At 42.4% G+C, this 16,350-nt stretch overlaps 1 protein-coding gene across 1 annotated transcript in view; it reads right to left on the reverse strand.

Moving 5' to 3' along the window:
• The window catches only part of LOC309601796 (BDNF/NT-3 growth factors receptor-like), a gene marked incomplete at both ends in the record, with an annotated part of 230,630 nt that overhangs the window by 57,469 nt on the left and 156,811 nt on the right, over positions 1-16,350 (reverse strand). The window contains 2 exons of the mRNA XM_082334926.1: positions 3,494-3,666; positions 11,171-11,301. Coding sequence (XP_082191052.1) covers positions 3,494-3,666; positions 11,171-11,301 — 304 coding nt within the window. The remainder of the gene's footprint in view (positions 1-3,493; positions 3,667-11,170; positions 11,302-16,350) is intronic.

Genomic DNA, 16,350 nt, shown 5'->3' on the forward strand with positions numbered 1-16,350 from the left:
TTTCTTCACTGAAAGGGTTGTCAAGCATTGAAACAGCCTGCCCAGGGAAGTGGCTGAGTCCCCATCCTTGGAGGTATTTAAAAGACGTGTAGATGTGGTGCTTAGGGACATGGTTTAACGGTGGACTTCGTAGTGTTAGGTTAACGGTTGGACTCAATGATCTTAAGGGTCTTTTCCAACCTAAACGATTCTATGATTCTATGATTCTATGCCTACATGTACCATTTTATGTCAAGCATTACTAGCCACTACTTAGCCAATTAATCAAGTCATCTGACAGTTATTCCTTATTTGATACACACTATAATATTCTGAATTGCTCTTTTTATCCATCCCATTCGTCTGGGTTTACAGAAGCCTGTTTTTATTCCTTTCCCACAGACTAATCTTTCATTGACCACCTCTGCCCTGATCTCCTGAACTTTTTTGAAAAAATGCCCTATAACCAATTTTTATGTTTTCTCAGAAGTCCTTCCTTCCTACAAAGAGGAGTTTCAGAGTCACCTTTCTAATCAATAGAGGTGAGGTGTATCCTTAATTTGTCCCTTGGGGAAGGGCACAGGATTTTGGAAGAGTTGCAGATTAATCAAAATCTGTGAGATCAAATCTGACACTGCCCATTAGAAATATGATATTAAAATTGCCCCAGGGGAAGAACTTCCTGAACAAAGTGACAGGTGAAGGAGGGTGTGTAGCATTGCTGGGATTGCACCTGATACTAGGCAAAGAAGTTAATTGCACTTGTTCTGCCACAGGCAGACATACAGTTGTTACTTGGGGGCTGGGGGGAATAAAAGGGAAGATATGAAATTCCCAATCAAGACTGAGAGGCAAATTCCTATTGAAAAGCATTGTACCTCTTCATTGTACTGATTTTTTTTAATGACCTTTCTCAAGCATGAAGCTCTGAGTCTGCTAAATTAGAGAGCTCTTCCTCTTTCACTAGCTTTCTTGAGGAGCTGGTCTGTATCTAATGAAACTTTTGGATTATTTTAATGCATCTTGCTTATCTTCTTGGTGCTGGCTGTGAATTAGGAGCTCCTCAGTATCTGCAATAGCCAGTAACATTGACAGAGAGTCCTTTGGATCCACATCAGTCTCTGCTAGCCAGAACAAGCACAAAGCAGGCATAACTTTGAGGCTGTAGTCCTAGATCTGAAACAGCCTTTGGCTGCACACAGGCAGCAAGCACCTTTGGGTTAAATTTCAGATTCATTTTTCCCTGACAGCCTTTGGTGGCGCTGCAGGGTAAGAAATACAGGTTTTTACAGCCTGTTTGCAATTAACCTCTGATCTGCAGCACAAGCTATGGCAAATGTGGTAGGAATAACAAACTGGAGCTTAGGTTAAACAGTTTATCCCAGTATAATCATTTTACATTGTAAAGACAAGGGCTGATTAATAATTTAAAAAAGGAAGAGCTAGCGTAGGAAATATACTGTCTGCTAAACTACCTTTCTGTACAACAATTCGAAACCAGAGTTAGGAGATAAGAAAAGGCCAATCAAAAAGAATCAAAGAATAAGCATTTATCATGATGACAATGAATCAGCTGCAAATTTGGCTTGTTCTAACGGAAATTTGGTACTCTGAAAAAGCAAACTGAAGCTCTCTTCTGATCCACAGCAGAGGTCTAAGGAGGTAAATGCAAATGTCCCAATGTTGCCCTGACAATATACTTAAATCCTCTGCCAGAGAGAGAATCATCCAGGAAAAGTAGTGTTTGCTCTGCATCCTCAGTTCAGCCCCTGCTCTCCCCATCAACCCTGCCAGCTCTGCCAATAAGGGAGGATGCTAGCTGATGCCTTTTGCTTTTCTGATGTGGCTATTTGTTCACTGGAGGTTAGAAGGACAGCAAATTCATTTCACAAGGCTATCAAAAATGGCGACACTACCAGTCACTAGCAATTTCAGTCAGATACAAAATCCAAACCCATTTAAAGGGACATTAGTTTGATTGCTTTACAGCTTTGTCAGTAGCATGCATTACACAGATATCTTTCCAACATGGTGGTGTCCCCTAGTTATCCTTAGACAGAAGAGATCTCAGGACATTGAAATGCCTTTGTGATACCCTGTCATGGTTTAACCCCAGCCAGCAACTAAGCACCACACAGCCACTCGCTCACTCACTCCCCCACAGTGGGATGGGGAGAGAATCGGAAGGGTAAAAAATGAGAAAACTCATGGGTTGAGATAAAAACAGTTTAATAATTGAAATGCAATGAAATGAAATGATGATAGTAATAATAATAATAATAATAATAATAATAATAATAATAATGATAATTTGTAATGAAAAGGAAAATAACAAAGAGAGAGAAATAAAACCCAGGAAAGACAAGTGATGCAAAAGAAAACAATTGCTCACCACCAACCGACCGATAGCCAGCCAGTCCCCGAGCAGCACCCCCTCACCAACCTCCCCCCTAGTTTTATTGTTGAGCATGACATCATATGGTATGGAATATCCCTTTGGTCAGTTGGGGTCAGCTGTCCCGGCTGTGTCCCCTCCCAACTTCTTGTGCACCCCCAGCCTACTCGCTGGTGGGGCGGTGTGAGAAGCAGAAAAGGCCTTGACTCTGTGTAAGCACTGCTCAGCACTAACTAAAACATCCCTGTGTTATCAACACCGTTTCCAGCACAAATCCAAAACATAGCCTCATACTAGCTACTATGAAGAAAATTAACTCTATCCCAGCCAAAACCAGCACATATCCTTTGACGGAATCGACATAGGAGGCCTTGAATGAACAGTCCCTTATGCAAATGTTTTTTATGTAGGTGCTAACGTTGTCTCTTAACTCTTTATTTTTATGTCAACAAGTGCAGGCTAGAAGAACTTGTACATGCACAAGGCCACTGGACATAACTTACTGGTTTATGAGTTATCTATTCTTGTGAACCTTATGTATCACCTATTTATTTATGACTGCTTCACTACCAAATTTCAATTCCTGAAGAGCTTTTAAAAAAAAGCCCTGAACTAGCCCCCAAGAAGTAGTAATTTCCATTGCACTGAAGTTTCCAAGGCTCAAAGTTTTCTTGCTGCAGATTAATGGTACCCTTTCAAAACACTGAGAGGAGGGAAAGTAGATTCTCAAAAGCTTTTAGACACCTACAGGTAGAGATAGGCGCTGAGTGGGTTCTTCCCAAGTGCTAGCAGAAAAGAGGCAAGGAAACAATTACTACCGCAAGTTTTATAAACAAACATTTCAGAATATACTGAAATATACTGAAAACACTTTTCCTTTGGTTCCCATTCTTTTGGCGGAAAGTGTAAGGATTAACTTACTAGTACTTCCAAATAGGTAAAGAAACAATAAACCCCACATCACAGTACACAAGATGAATCAGCAGAGTGTTGCACAGGTTTTCACTCTTAGGTGTCTGCATTTTTCAGTGAGAGCAGTTAATTTGGCATTAAGTACCAGCAATGCCTACCTTCTCTGCCCACTTCTGACTTTCCAGCACAACACGTTGGTGGATTTACCTGAGGAATTTGTTAAGATCTCCGTTCTTCATATACTCAAAGACCATGATGAGTGGATCACCCTCGACACAGACACCATAGAACTTGACGATGTGCTCATGTTGCAGGTTAGTCAGCAGCTCTGCCTCACGGTGGAAGTCCTTGCGGGCATTGTCACTGGCATCCTTCAGCGTCTGGTGGACGAAAGGAATATGTAAGGAAGGGGAGATGTTCGCAGAAGGCAGCAAACGTGGGAAGGCACTGTAAGGGTAAGATAAGGACACTACTGTGTAAAGGATGGAGAAAGTACATTCTTAGTAACTGGTTTAGCAATGTAGATGTGATGCAATTGCAATTAAATAACGGTGGTACAATTTTCACTCCCCTGCCACACATCATCCCATACAACGATTTTTATTGTAAGAGGATGCAGGAACACTCGTGATCTTACTGTGCCAAGTGTTTTCCAAAAACAGAACAAAGAAATTCATCTTATCTGAAAAACATACTAGTACACACCTGATCTATGGCCTTTAGCATTTATCTCAAGCAAAACTCTGGTATCCTATTGGTATTTACCTTTGTTGTAAGTTCCTTAAAGTAAAGCTTTGTTTGCTTAAAATGCTTAGCAGGAGTGTAGATGCATTCGTTATTTATTATTAATGTTGTTGCTGATGTTGGGCCTTACAGTATGCTATACATATTAGGTAGATTTATAGAAGGGTACATCCCTGGACCGGACCAGAACTTACAACCTGAGACCTCAGCCAGAAACTCCTTTGGAATTCAGTAAATCTACTCATATGTCTAAGATTAAGCATATGCATAAACAACTGGAGGGTCAATCTTAAATTGATGGACAGAGAGGAAGTAGATGCAGAACAGAATTTGGGGGGGTTAATTTTATTTTTTCCCCATTTATACAGCTTTAAAAATCTTGCATATTTTCATTTTACAGGAAATATATCAACACTGGATCAAATGGGAGGCTTAAATGTTGTATAATGAAATAATGCTAATTTAACTCACACGCAGGCAGTTTTAGATCTCTCCTCAAGAACTACGCTTCATGAGCAAGGAAATACTTTCATGCACCAAAAAACCCCAATTCTGACACCAGTTAAGTAAGGAATAATCATAAATAGCAATAAACCACTGCTATGTTCTACCTTCAAAAGGTACAGTGGTTGCACTATATTAATTCAAATAATATTTTTAAAATAGTAAGAGAATGGTAACAGGTTACCAGTGCTCACAAATTGTTATTCACAGAAAGCGAAGGCTGGGGTCTCTACCTCTGTACTTTAACTACAATTAGACTCAATGCAAAGGAAGATGAGACAAAAAAGTAGTTGCTTTGCCTTAACTAAAGATGTTTTTTCCTGGTCATCTAGTCACATTATTTTCTATCCCTAATTCATATAGAGAGCACAGGACCAACCACACTCATGAGAACAGACACAGAACAAGTTGATACAATGCAATGGTTCTGCCAACAAACCCAGTTCTTAGCTGTAACAAAGTCATGGTTTGTTCAAGGTTTTTCTTCAACAGACACGATTCTATCCACTTTTCTAGTATTATACGTATGCATGTGTGAATGAGGGGCTAAAAGACAACTGTCAGAGAAAACACTTGCTTTACTTATGAAAGTGCAACATAGGTCTCCAAAAATGAACAGTTACCATAATAAGGTCCAGATGGTGGGGCAAGGAGCAGGGCAGACTGAACAGCCACCTACCAAGTTGAGGGTTTTTTCCCTGTGGATTTCAGGCTCTATAGATCCCAGAGGCAATAAAAATCTGTCATGCCACAAACACCCCTTCTCTGAGGGACCCTCCTGTGTTTTCTGGCCCAGAGCTCCTCTTCTGCAAGTTTTACCAATAATGATGCAATAAGGATTTTGGCTGCTTCACAAACTATGATACAGCACACAGAGCTATATCCTCTAAGGTGGATATCATATCATCTCCCCACCTATGGTCCCCACACGGTCATAGCTGAACCAGGTGAGAACTGAATTGGAACATGTCTTCCAACCTTTCCAAGCTCTGGGATGATGCTTTAACATGATACGGGCACTGACCCACAGTCCAATCTACATTATAGAATGGAATCACCATTGAGAATTCTGTTGCCACTTGAGTTTCCTCTGCTGTTTTCATGTATAAAGCAATTGGACTGTAATTCTTCTCAGTAACAGAACTAGGAAAAACAATTCATATAAAAACCATTTTTAAATAATAGCAACCCGGAGGAAAAAAAAGCTGACAGGGAGAAGCACAGGCTCGTACTCTTTCCAACATACTCTTTCCCTGGAAAGACAGTAAAAATGCTGAAAACTTTGTCCTGTGAGGCTGGCATATTGTATATTTCAGAAAGTGCTTTTTATCTCACAGAAACAGCGAAATTATCATATGACAGAGCAGTTGCCATGGCAATTACACATTTTCTGTCAAACAGCAAAATGCAGAAAGATCTAAACCCAGGTAAAACCCAGACAGGGTTTCTGCCACCAAGGGGTGACTGAAATTTCTGTTACCCAACATTGCCAAGTCCCTTTTCATTATTTCATGCAGCACACAGAATAGACAGAATGCATGAGAGAGCGCTTACATAGTCAGGCAAGGAGGAAAGGGAAAAGAACAAAAATTAATAAGCGCACAGAATTTACATAGAAATGACAGAGTAATGCATTTAGCATGTTCTCCGTGCAGGGGAAAAATAAAACCAAATAAAACTATAAGAGCACAAGAGATATAAAAACATAATAATAATAATAATAATAATAATAATAATAATAATAATAATAGAATAAATAATAATATTTATAATATAATAATATAAAAAATATATTTTCTTATATAATATAATAAAATATATTATTTATATATTATATAATATATAATATATAATATATTATATATTATATAATAAATTATATATATTATAATATAATAAATTATATATATATTATAATATAATAAAATAATATAAAAATAATAAAAAGCACTCTCACCCATCCATGGGAGTTTTGCCTGAGTAGGAACCGAGAGACAACTCCATGTGCATACAACCCTACTCGGCCAGAAGCTAAGGAGGAGAGACACGCTCCCTTGGGCAACAGAGGGACTCCCTGGCTGTTACAGGAGCTCCACGACCACTGAATTCAGCCTTTTCACACATAATAGATGGACCACTACTGCACACTTATTCTCCTTACTCCTCTATGGGCTCTTTGTCCAGGTATTCACTTAGAAACTGGTCACTGCAGATCTGTGCTCCATAGGGAATGCAAACCTGTAGCTCCTCAATCCACCCCCGCACCATTGAGCTGCATCTACAAGTAAGTCAGAGCAAGAACAGGGGAATCTGGCTCTCACCAGCATCAGTATGACTCGGTAATGAAATTCTCAGGATACCTTTCCTTTACACTCTTTCCGACTTTCACTGTGAAATCCTTACTACTGCTCCCCATCACCATACAATAGCTAAGCTCAAGAAATGAGGGGTGGCTTTGACCCTTATCTGAACTAAGAAGTTCTGAAGAGTTGGAAACCTTTAGTTTTCCTCCGCAGGTGCCGTGGAAATGTTCTTCATCTTGTACAGGCAGCACTCTACTACAGTTTTTTCTGGAACTCTTAGCTCCTATATAATTTGCTACAGCAATGTCAATATTTCAGATATTTGATGCATTTTGAGTCAGATGAAGTAGCTCCTGTGAGGTTCAGTGCCAGGGTTTTTAGCATGCTTGTACAAGGCTGCCACAGTTGCCCAGCAACCAGCAGGCAAAAATCGACAGGCACCCTGGTGAATGAAAAGAAATGCTGATGAATCTCTGATGAATCTCACACAGGTGACACAATGCTTCCCCCAGGCCAGCTCACTCAGCTTTCTTGCTACCTAAATCCTTCTATTACTCACCAGTTATAGATTTCCATTGGCCATTGCACAGGGACATTTTTATTTTGGTTTCACTCAGGAGGCTGAAGCTCTCTAAAGCATTTGCTGTTCATGGAGACAACCTACCCTCAGCTGCTGGCATTCAGGACTGCTCCTCTAGGATGAAAAATCTTCACATTTTTACTGGGCCAAACCCTGTGCCCAACAGGGGGATCTGGACACAGTCATCTGTCTCGCTCTCTGCATGCCTGTGAGGTCCCATCCCTGATCAGTGAGAGTACTGCCCTCAATTTTAACTGGAGCATAACTATGAGCTATGCTTTGTACCATGATAAAAAACGGCCATGAAGTGCCAGGAGATCAACCATTTGGCTATACAGGGATCAATCTAGTTAGTCTAGTTAGCTAAAAACTCACTCTTTGACAGGGACCAGAATCGGATCTTCAAGAGTTGGTGCAAGAAACTGAAAGTGGGAAGTGTAAGGGTATGTGAAAGGACTGTGTCTGCTCCTTTAAGGGTACCTGGTCAAGGACCTTTTTTCAGTGCAGCAAGGGAAAATCGGAAAAGGAGGAAGCCATAAACAAGAACATACAGGGACACAAACCTGACTGTCACATGATAAGGGAGACAGTGATGAGAACCAAACTTGGTCAGTCACACTAATTGATGAGGGCATGTGAGAGTGTGCGAATATTTATTCCAGCAGGTCATCTGATCAGGGATATTGTCAACTGGGAAACCAAGGGAAAAGCGGGAAGCCAGAAACCAAAGTACACCAAGGCCCAGACCTGACAAAGCAAACATGGAGGCAATGACAAGAAACAAACCTCACCAGTCACACTAATTGATGGGCTATCAAGAAACCACAGACGTCACTTCAAGTAAAATAGACATAAAAGGGTATAAAAGGGGCCAGTCACGTGAAAAACAGGGGCAGTCTGTACGCTTGTCTGGCTGAGCCCTGTGCCTGATCACCGCAGTCTGTCCTATCATTTTATATTTTCTTATTAAATCTTTTCTTAACTATTTCTCTGCATAATCTCACTCTCTACCCCGTGTGTATGTGTGCTTGCAAGGACTGAGTGCCAGCTTCTGGTGAGACCTGTATGTGCGTGAGTGGAATTTGGTGCTGTCTACTGGAGTCAGACCTGGGGTGTAGGCACCCCTGGCCTGTGGTGTCAGCTACTGGAGCGAGTGGGGGTCTCTTGCCTCCAGCCACTGGGGCAGGAATGGTGTGTGTTCCCAAAACCAGCTACTGGGGGGGACCGGCATGAGTGAGGTGGGTGAGGGGCTCCTCACCGGTGGCTGGAGCAGGACCGCGGGTGCAGGCTGCTGGGGAGGGCCGAGTGTCTGCATCTTCCCCAAACCTGGTGTGTGTGGGGTGTGCATGTGTATGCGCTAGCAAACTTTAAGCTGGACTAGCCAGCGAGTAGGGGGGCCTCGGGTCCGGGCTGGGGTATCAGGCAGGCGGGGTATCTGTGCTGGTACGCCCGGGGGGACTTGCAAACGTGGAGTACATGACGGACGAGTGTGTGAGTGCATGCATGTTTGCTAGCGAGCATCAAGATGGACTAGCCGGCGAGTAGGGAACCGGTGAAGTGAGTAAGGGGTCCAGGATCCAGGCAGGGGTGCTGGGCAGACAAAGGGGCCATGCCAGTACTCGAGGGATCTGTGAATGTGTGTGTGCTTGTTTATGTAGAGCGTGTTGTGTGTACGCTTTCACTAGTGAACTTCTATCTCTACCAGCCGAAGAGGAGGAGGGGACTTGGCTGTCTATGTTTATGTTTTATGCGAGTCCTGTACATAGGTGCTGTTGAAGGCAGCACCTTGTCTGTGGCAATCTGTGCAACCGGCTGCGTCAGTGTCCGCTGTGTGTGTATGTGTCTGTCTGTCTGTGCGTGTGTGTCTCTGGGATACCTGCGCAGCTTTGTTACTGGTTGAATCTGCAACTGGGAAAGCGGCAGCTTCGTCCCTCAGCCTGGGCAGAGACCCCGAGTCCCTGGGCACTGGGCTGGGCTCCAGGGGCCAGGCAGGAGAGGTCCTGGGCTGGAGCGCCTGGAGAAGGCAGCTGCACTTCTTACATCACCTAACAGGCATAACTTGTCCACAAGCATAATTCTTCCTACTTGTCCTTCCATGGCTACATGCAAGTTGCTTATTAAGGACACTGTAAAGAATGTATTTGGGGGAAAAAAATATATACTGTTCCATAAAAATGATAGATTTGTCATCTAAGCCCATGAAGACATCTCTCCCTTTAAATGCTGAATGATCTTCATTGTGAATCACAGTGAGAAAGAGCAGCAGATAGAGAGTGCAGGTACAGCATTTTAACAGCAGCTGAAGTGCTAGGCTCCATTTGGTCAGGATTTTCAAAGGGAGCAAGTGAATGGAAAGGCTTTTATTTTGCTACCAAGCAGTTCCCTGAAGTGATAGAGGAGAGAAAATTTTCACTCTAGCTTCGCCAAAATACAGCAGAAAATTCCGTCAGTTCTAGTTTTGTCATCTCCTCTCTCTTGCTTTCTCCTGTCTATATATACCTTCAGGGCTTCATTTTTTCTCGCCAGTCAGCATGAGTGAACAACTCCAAGTATCAAAAAGCTTGTAACCTTGGCAAACCTAAAAAAACCCGCTATTTTTGATGGAGAAAGAAAGTACTCAACAAATCCATCCTCTTTTTGTGTTCTCTCACTGCCAGATCCAAAACTCTGATTCTTGTTTACAATTTCAAAAAGATTATCTGCTGGGATTCTTTTACTGTATGGTTTGATCCAAAACGTACACACAGTTGCCTAATTGCGAATGGACAGATAGTATTATTTTCTGATCCCTAAGCACAGCCTAGATTCTAAAATGTATATTCTCACTGCCTTAAATGAGATGATACTTTAAATGTTGAACATCTTGTTCAGCTTTCAGCAGAACACAGATAGAGACAGAAGACTGTTGGCAGGGAGAATTGGCAAACTCTTAGTAGAGTATGGTTTCACTGATATTGTTTTCTAGTGTGCATGTACAGCTGAGGATGACAATTGACCTCAGTGGTTCCATTTTGAGGAACAAAAAGGCTTGGCACGGTGAAGCAAGTCTGGTGTGCAAGCTCCGAGATCATGATGGGAATCTTCTTACTTCTTGGTAGATTCCCAATGTGCCATGTAGTCTGTGCCTTTCCAGGGTTCCAAAGAAATCCTTCCCCCCCCCCGAAACATGAGAATTATTCTGAATACTGGCAAGTCCAAGGTTATGGTTGTTTTCACATAGTTTCCTTTTCCTTTGGACTGTATGTTGGGAGGGTTGAATGGAGAATAATCAAGAATCACTCTTCAGGGCCTGAAATATCATGACTTCTGGATTTCCATACAGCCAGTGTTTAACAGCACATGACAATATTATCTACAAGTTTTTTTATAACATTCCTGGCAGCCATATTAATGACAATTACCCACAGACAATTTCAAAGGTTGACTAAAAGTATTGCATGGAAAAATATGCCTTCTTTGACCAGCAGTTATACACATAGCCTATTCACTTATCATATCTTAGCTCATAAAAGATTTTGCCCCTTTGTGACACTGTCAGTTTCTTCCTTCGCCTTATGAAATTCAGCTCTCATTTTATAATCCACAGCAAGATCAAATTTCATGTTCTCTTAATGCTCCATTAGCCTTGTGAACCCCTCCACATATATTAGAGGAGTTACATGGGGCTACGGAATAGGCAAACGTGATCCTTTACAAATAAAATAGCATTAGCTGCAACCATGAATTAATAATGGAAACCCTAGACTCTTTTACCTTCACTGCCACCAAGATCTTGTCCTGCTCAGGACAGAGGTTATAGCATTCAGCCAGAAAGACTTTCCCAAAGGCTCCTTCTCCAAGTTCTCTTTTAAGAACAATATTGTGGCGCTTGATGTGCTGAACAACTGTGAACAGAACACAAAATGGAGGTCAAAAGTGAACTGCAAGGCCACAACAGGAAGGGGTCTGTGCTTACGGCCACATGGAGACAGGTTTGCCTGTACAGTGCAGTGCATATCATGAAAAGAATCAATGTGACTATATGTCATTCATTAGCACTTTGTCCAAAAAGAATGTGTTAATATATTTATATTTGGAACGTAGTGCATTTGCTGGATAAGAAGAAGACGTAGAATTAAGAGTCATCTGGGAAAAAGCTATTTATCATTGTGCTTGGATGAGTGCTGTAGAGCATACATATGCTGCTGGGTAAACAACCCAGAGTTTGGGATATATTCAGATGTGGACCAATCTCAGGCTCCGTGCTTGACCACATGCATCTTCCAAACTGAGCATCCATTTACTTAGAAACTACCTTATCTCCATTACTAAAGAATGTAAAAAGGAGTGCTGCTATTAACAGCAGTGGAGAGAAATGACACAACCTGTCCCCCTTGCTATCACCAACTTTGGGGAAAGGGGCCATAGTCTATGAAAGGAAAATACATATGTTCCAAATCATAAGTCTATGAAGATGCAACCTCAGAACACTGCATATTTCCCTAATAATAACATGTACACATGTGAGGTGAGCCTGGTGCTGGAATAAACTAGAAGAGAGACCCGGGATGCCCTGAGCCACCTCCAACATAAGCCTAACAGGAAGGCAGCGCTCCTGAGAAGCACACCTCCACAAGACTCAGCTGCCACTCAACCAGGCACCAGAAAACCCACTGCCAGCATGAAAACAGGCTCGCTGCACATGCTCTGATCCCATGAAGGGATGCTGTGGGGCCCTGAGCTCCCAGCTAGCCACTCCCAGTGTGCCACCACTCACCTGCAGGGCTCGGTAATGCCAGAGGTGCAATGCCCAGCTGCCTTCTCACAGGCCAGCATGCCACTCTGTCTCTTATTTCCAGGGTGATGACTAAATGTGCTGTTTTCAAAGGGTGGGGAGAGACTATTAAATACTTCAGTGCTGACATTTTCAAACCATAACAGAAGATAAGCTATGAACGAGGCCTTTGCTGTAGGGTTCTTCCAAATGAGGTTGGGGGCATGGGTCTGTAGAGGGTACAGAGCCAATATTTATTTAGCTTTTTAGCTTCCATTTTGACAACCTCTAGAGCGCACGGCCTACAAACAGGAGTACTCAATGTACCCTGCACTTGGGTGATATGTATCTTTAAGTCCTCTGGATCCCAGTATTCCCACTACTCATGCCAATACCCTTTGGCTCCAACACTCTATCAGACACAGACAGAATTGCTGTGATCACATTCATTTCATATAACAGCCAGCCTGTTGGACAGCACAGTATGGAAGAGTGGCTATTTGCAATGTTCCAGGCCCACAAAAACCTGTTCCTGCCATTGCTGTGATTGCAGGGTGAGGCAATTATGAAAACAGTCCTCCTTTGTATGGCAGGTCTCATTAAAACTGAGAAGCCATGCTTTGAAATAATAGCAAAATAGACATTATATGAGACCACAAGTTACAAACATTTTTGATTCTTGTCAAACTCTGACCTACTGTAAAATTAAGTTCTATTATGGTAAGATACGCGCGCGCGCGCGCGCACACACACACACACCTCTTTTTTTGGCCAGCTGCTCAAATGCTGAGCAGCTTCCCTACAGTCAGTAGGAATATACTCTTTATTTTCATTTCCTTCTCAGCACCGGCTTTTTAAATAAAGCATAAAATACAGTTAGCACAAGAGACAGGCCTGAACCAAAACACATTTTTTCCTCACAGATGCAAATTAACTGGCTTACTTCACCTTTACTAATATTCATAACAAAACAAATATCAAGGCTGAATTACTGTCCTGGAGTGTTACCTAAATACAGAATACGTGATATACATCTCAAACATAATTTAAGCAGAGGGTCCAGATATCATGGCTCATATCAGGCCTGAAATGTGCTGCCATTGTGCAGTATCATATAAGTTGCTCTGCTTTCCTTCAGTTTTTCTAATTGTTCATGTATCGTGGTTTAACCCCCAGCCGGCAACTAAGCGCCACACAGCCGCTCGCTCACTCCCCCCCGGTGGGATGGGGGAGAGAATCGGAAGAGTAAAAGTGAGAAAACTCGTGGGTTGAGATAAAGACAGTTTAATAGGGAAAGCAAAAGCCGCGCATGCAAGCAAAACAAAGCAAAGCAAGGAATTCATTCGCTACTTCCCATTGGCAGGCAGATGTTCAGCCATCTCCAGGAAAGCAGGGCTCCATCACGTGTAACGGTTACTTGGGAAGACAACCGCCATCACTCCAAACGTTGCCCCTTTCCTTCTTCTTCCCCCAGCTTATATACTGAGCATGATGTCATATGGTACGGAATAGCCCTTTGGCCAGTCTGGGTCAGCTGTCCTGGCTATGCTCCCTCCCAGCTTCTTGTGCACCTGGCAGAGCATGGGAAGCTGAAAAGTCCTTGACCAGTGTAAGCACTACTCAGCAACAACCAAAACATCAGTGTGTTCTCAACATTATTCTCATCCTAAATCCCAAACACGGCACTATACCAGCTACTAGGAAGAAAACTAACTCTATCCCAGCTGAAACCAGGACATCATGTCTCAACTCACAGGAAATAAGTCAGTAAATAGTCCCTAATACTAACAGAGGTCTTGAATTACAGCTAAAGATGCAGGGATTATTTTTTAAATGAAAGCCATTCAAAACTCTTTGGTTGATTACAGTTTTACAAATGTTTCCCTATGCTTGCATTAGAAAAGTGTGGCAAGTTGACTGACTGTAATTATATTTGGTTGTTGCGAGGGAATCTAATTATGGTCAGACCAGTCCATTTGAGTGGGAGGAGATGGAGACTGTGAACAGTTTTGAAGATTTCTTTTCTACTAGAGAGGCAGGACTCCTTTCCACCCGAGTCCTAGAGGCCCTTCCATGCCTCCCAATGCCATCGGGAGCCAGGACAAGAGGCAACGGTGAGGGATTAGGAGCTGGGCTCCCAGACAGACAGCCTAGCCCAGATTTTTCCCCTTATGGACATCATGCGGGCTTAAAGGCCACTGTGACCTGTACTTTAAAAAATGCTTACTAATAAATGAGCCATTATTTTTTGCCAGCATTAGAACTTGCCTTTCACCAGCTGTTCTCATCAGGGCAGAGACTGAAACCATGAGGTCCTGTTTTGTTCCTGTTCATGTTCAGCCAAAACTGCCATTCGGTCCTACCTCTCTGGGGATTTCTCTTTCCCTCTACTTCCCCAATAGCACTACAAGGCTGTCTCCCTTCCTTTACTAGAGAGAGAAGTTTAGCTCCACATTACAAGTGTCATCATTTTAAAATGCTCATAAAACCCATTAACTTTTGTAGGCAGAGAGCACGGATAAAATCCTGGCCTACTGGAGTCAGCAGCAAAACTCCACTTCAGTAGAGGCAGGTTTTCATTTCGTTCTCTTTAATACTGCCATCAAAGACCTGGTGATAAACAAACTCAACCTCTTAAATTTTGTTTGGGTCCTCTCTGTTTTGAACACAGAACAGCACCAATGTTTATCCTAGTGGTAAAGAGACTTTTTTGTCAAGATCCTGGAGGACTTCACAAACGATGCAGAGTAAAAATAAATAAGAAACATGAAATACTTCTGAACAGTACACTTACAGCTGCTGCTAAATGCTCTTATATAAACCAAGCATTTAAATAAACAGCCTGTCCCATACCAAACTGTCAAATGCAAAACATAGCAAGCCGCAGAAGTGATCTGTACAGAATATGCTTGCAACTTGTCACACTCTGTCCATCCCTGTTACCTTTCTGAGCTGAACTGAGTTACTAAATAAATAAAAAATGACAGTAAATGTGACTAAATATAAGAACAATGTAAGTAAATCAAACACGTGATGTGATGGAAATATGAGCTAAGGAAAAAAAAAAAATCCATTTAGCACACTCAGGGCCAAGCCATAATGACACTGTCATCAGTGGCAGGAGATTCCAGCAGTAGATACACTGAAAAATTCAAGTCAAAAGCTGCTTTCAGTTAATATCCGGATACAGCAAATTATCTCTTAAAGTCCAAGGGATTATCCTCGATTTACACTGAAGAAACAAAGCAGAATTTGGCCAAGGAGGTGGCATAACAGAATTACCAAAGACGTGGTCTCATAACATTTTTTCACAGGCAAAGATACACAAATGTTCAAAGGGTCGTTATATATCTTCCGCCTTTTGGTTCTAAATGGTGGTTGCCTTTGAGCTGCTATTTGTACTTTTAAAAATCACTACCTGTAGGCATGGGCTTTCACCCCCCCAGGAAACCTACCTTTGATTGTGAAGCTGAACAGAGAGGATCACACCACGTTCTGGACTGGGTCCCAACAAAATGGGCAGCTCAGGATCACCTCACTGCATTGAATTCACTGAGTTGGATGTGACTGATTTCAGCCACAGACAGCAAGACATTCAACGGTACAAGTGTAAAAATGTTTGTGTGCTTAATTAAAAAGCGAAACGCAGTGAAAGTGTAAAAGTGCTTTTTCCTTGGTCACAAAAAATAGGTCTAAACATTTTACCGCCATATAGAATCAAACGATCATAGAATGGTTGGGGTTGGAAGGGACCTTTAAAGATCATCTAGTTCCAACACCCCTGCCATGGGCAGAGACATCTTTCACTAAACCAGGTTGCTCAAAGCCCTGTCCAAACTGACCTTGAACACCTCCAATGATGGGGCATCCGCAGCTTCTCTGGGCAACCTGTTCCAGTGTCTCACCACCCTCACCGTAAAAAAATTTCTTCCTTATGTCCAATCTAAATCTACCCTCTTTCAGTTTAAAACCATTGCCCCTTGTCCTGTCACTACAGGCCTTGGTAAAAAGTCTCTCTCCATCTTTCTTATAAGCCCCTTTAAGTACTGGAAGGCTGCAATAAGGTCTCCCCGCAGCCTTCTCTTCTCCAGGCTGAACAACCCCAACTCTCTCAGCCTTTCCTCATAGGAGAGGTGTTCCAGCCCTCTGACCATGTTTGTGGCCCTCCTCTGGACCCGCT

This window comes from Platalea leucorodia (genome assembly GCF_965183815.1).
Source record: "Platalea leucorodia genome assembly, chromosome: W".
Lineage (NCBI taxonomy): Eukaryota > Metazoa > Chordata > Aves > Pelecaniformes > Threskiornithidae > Platalea > Platalea leucorodia.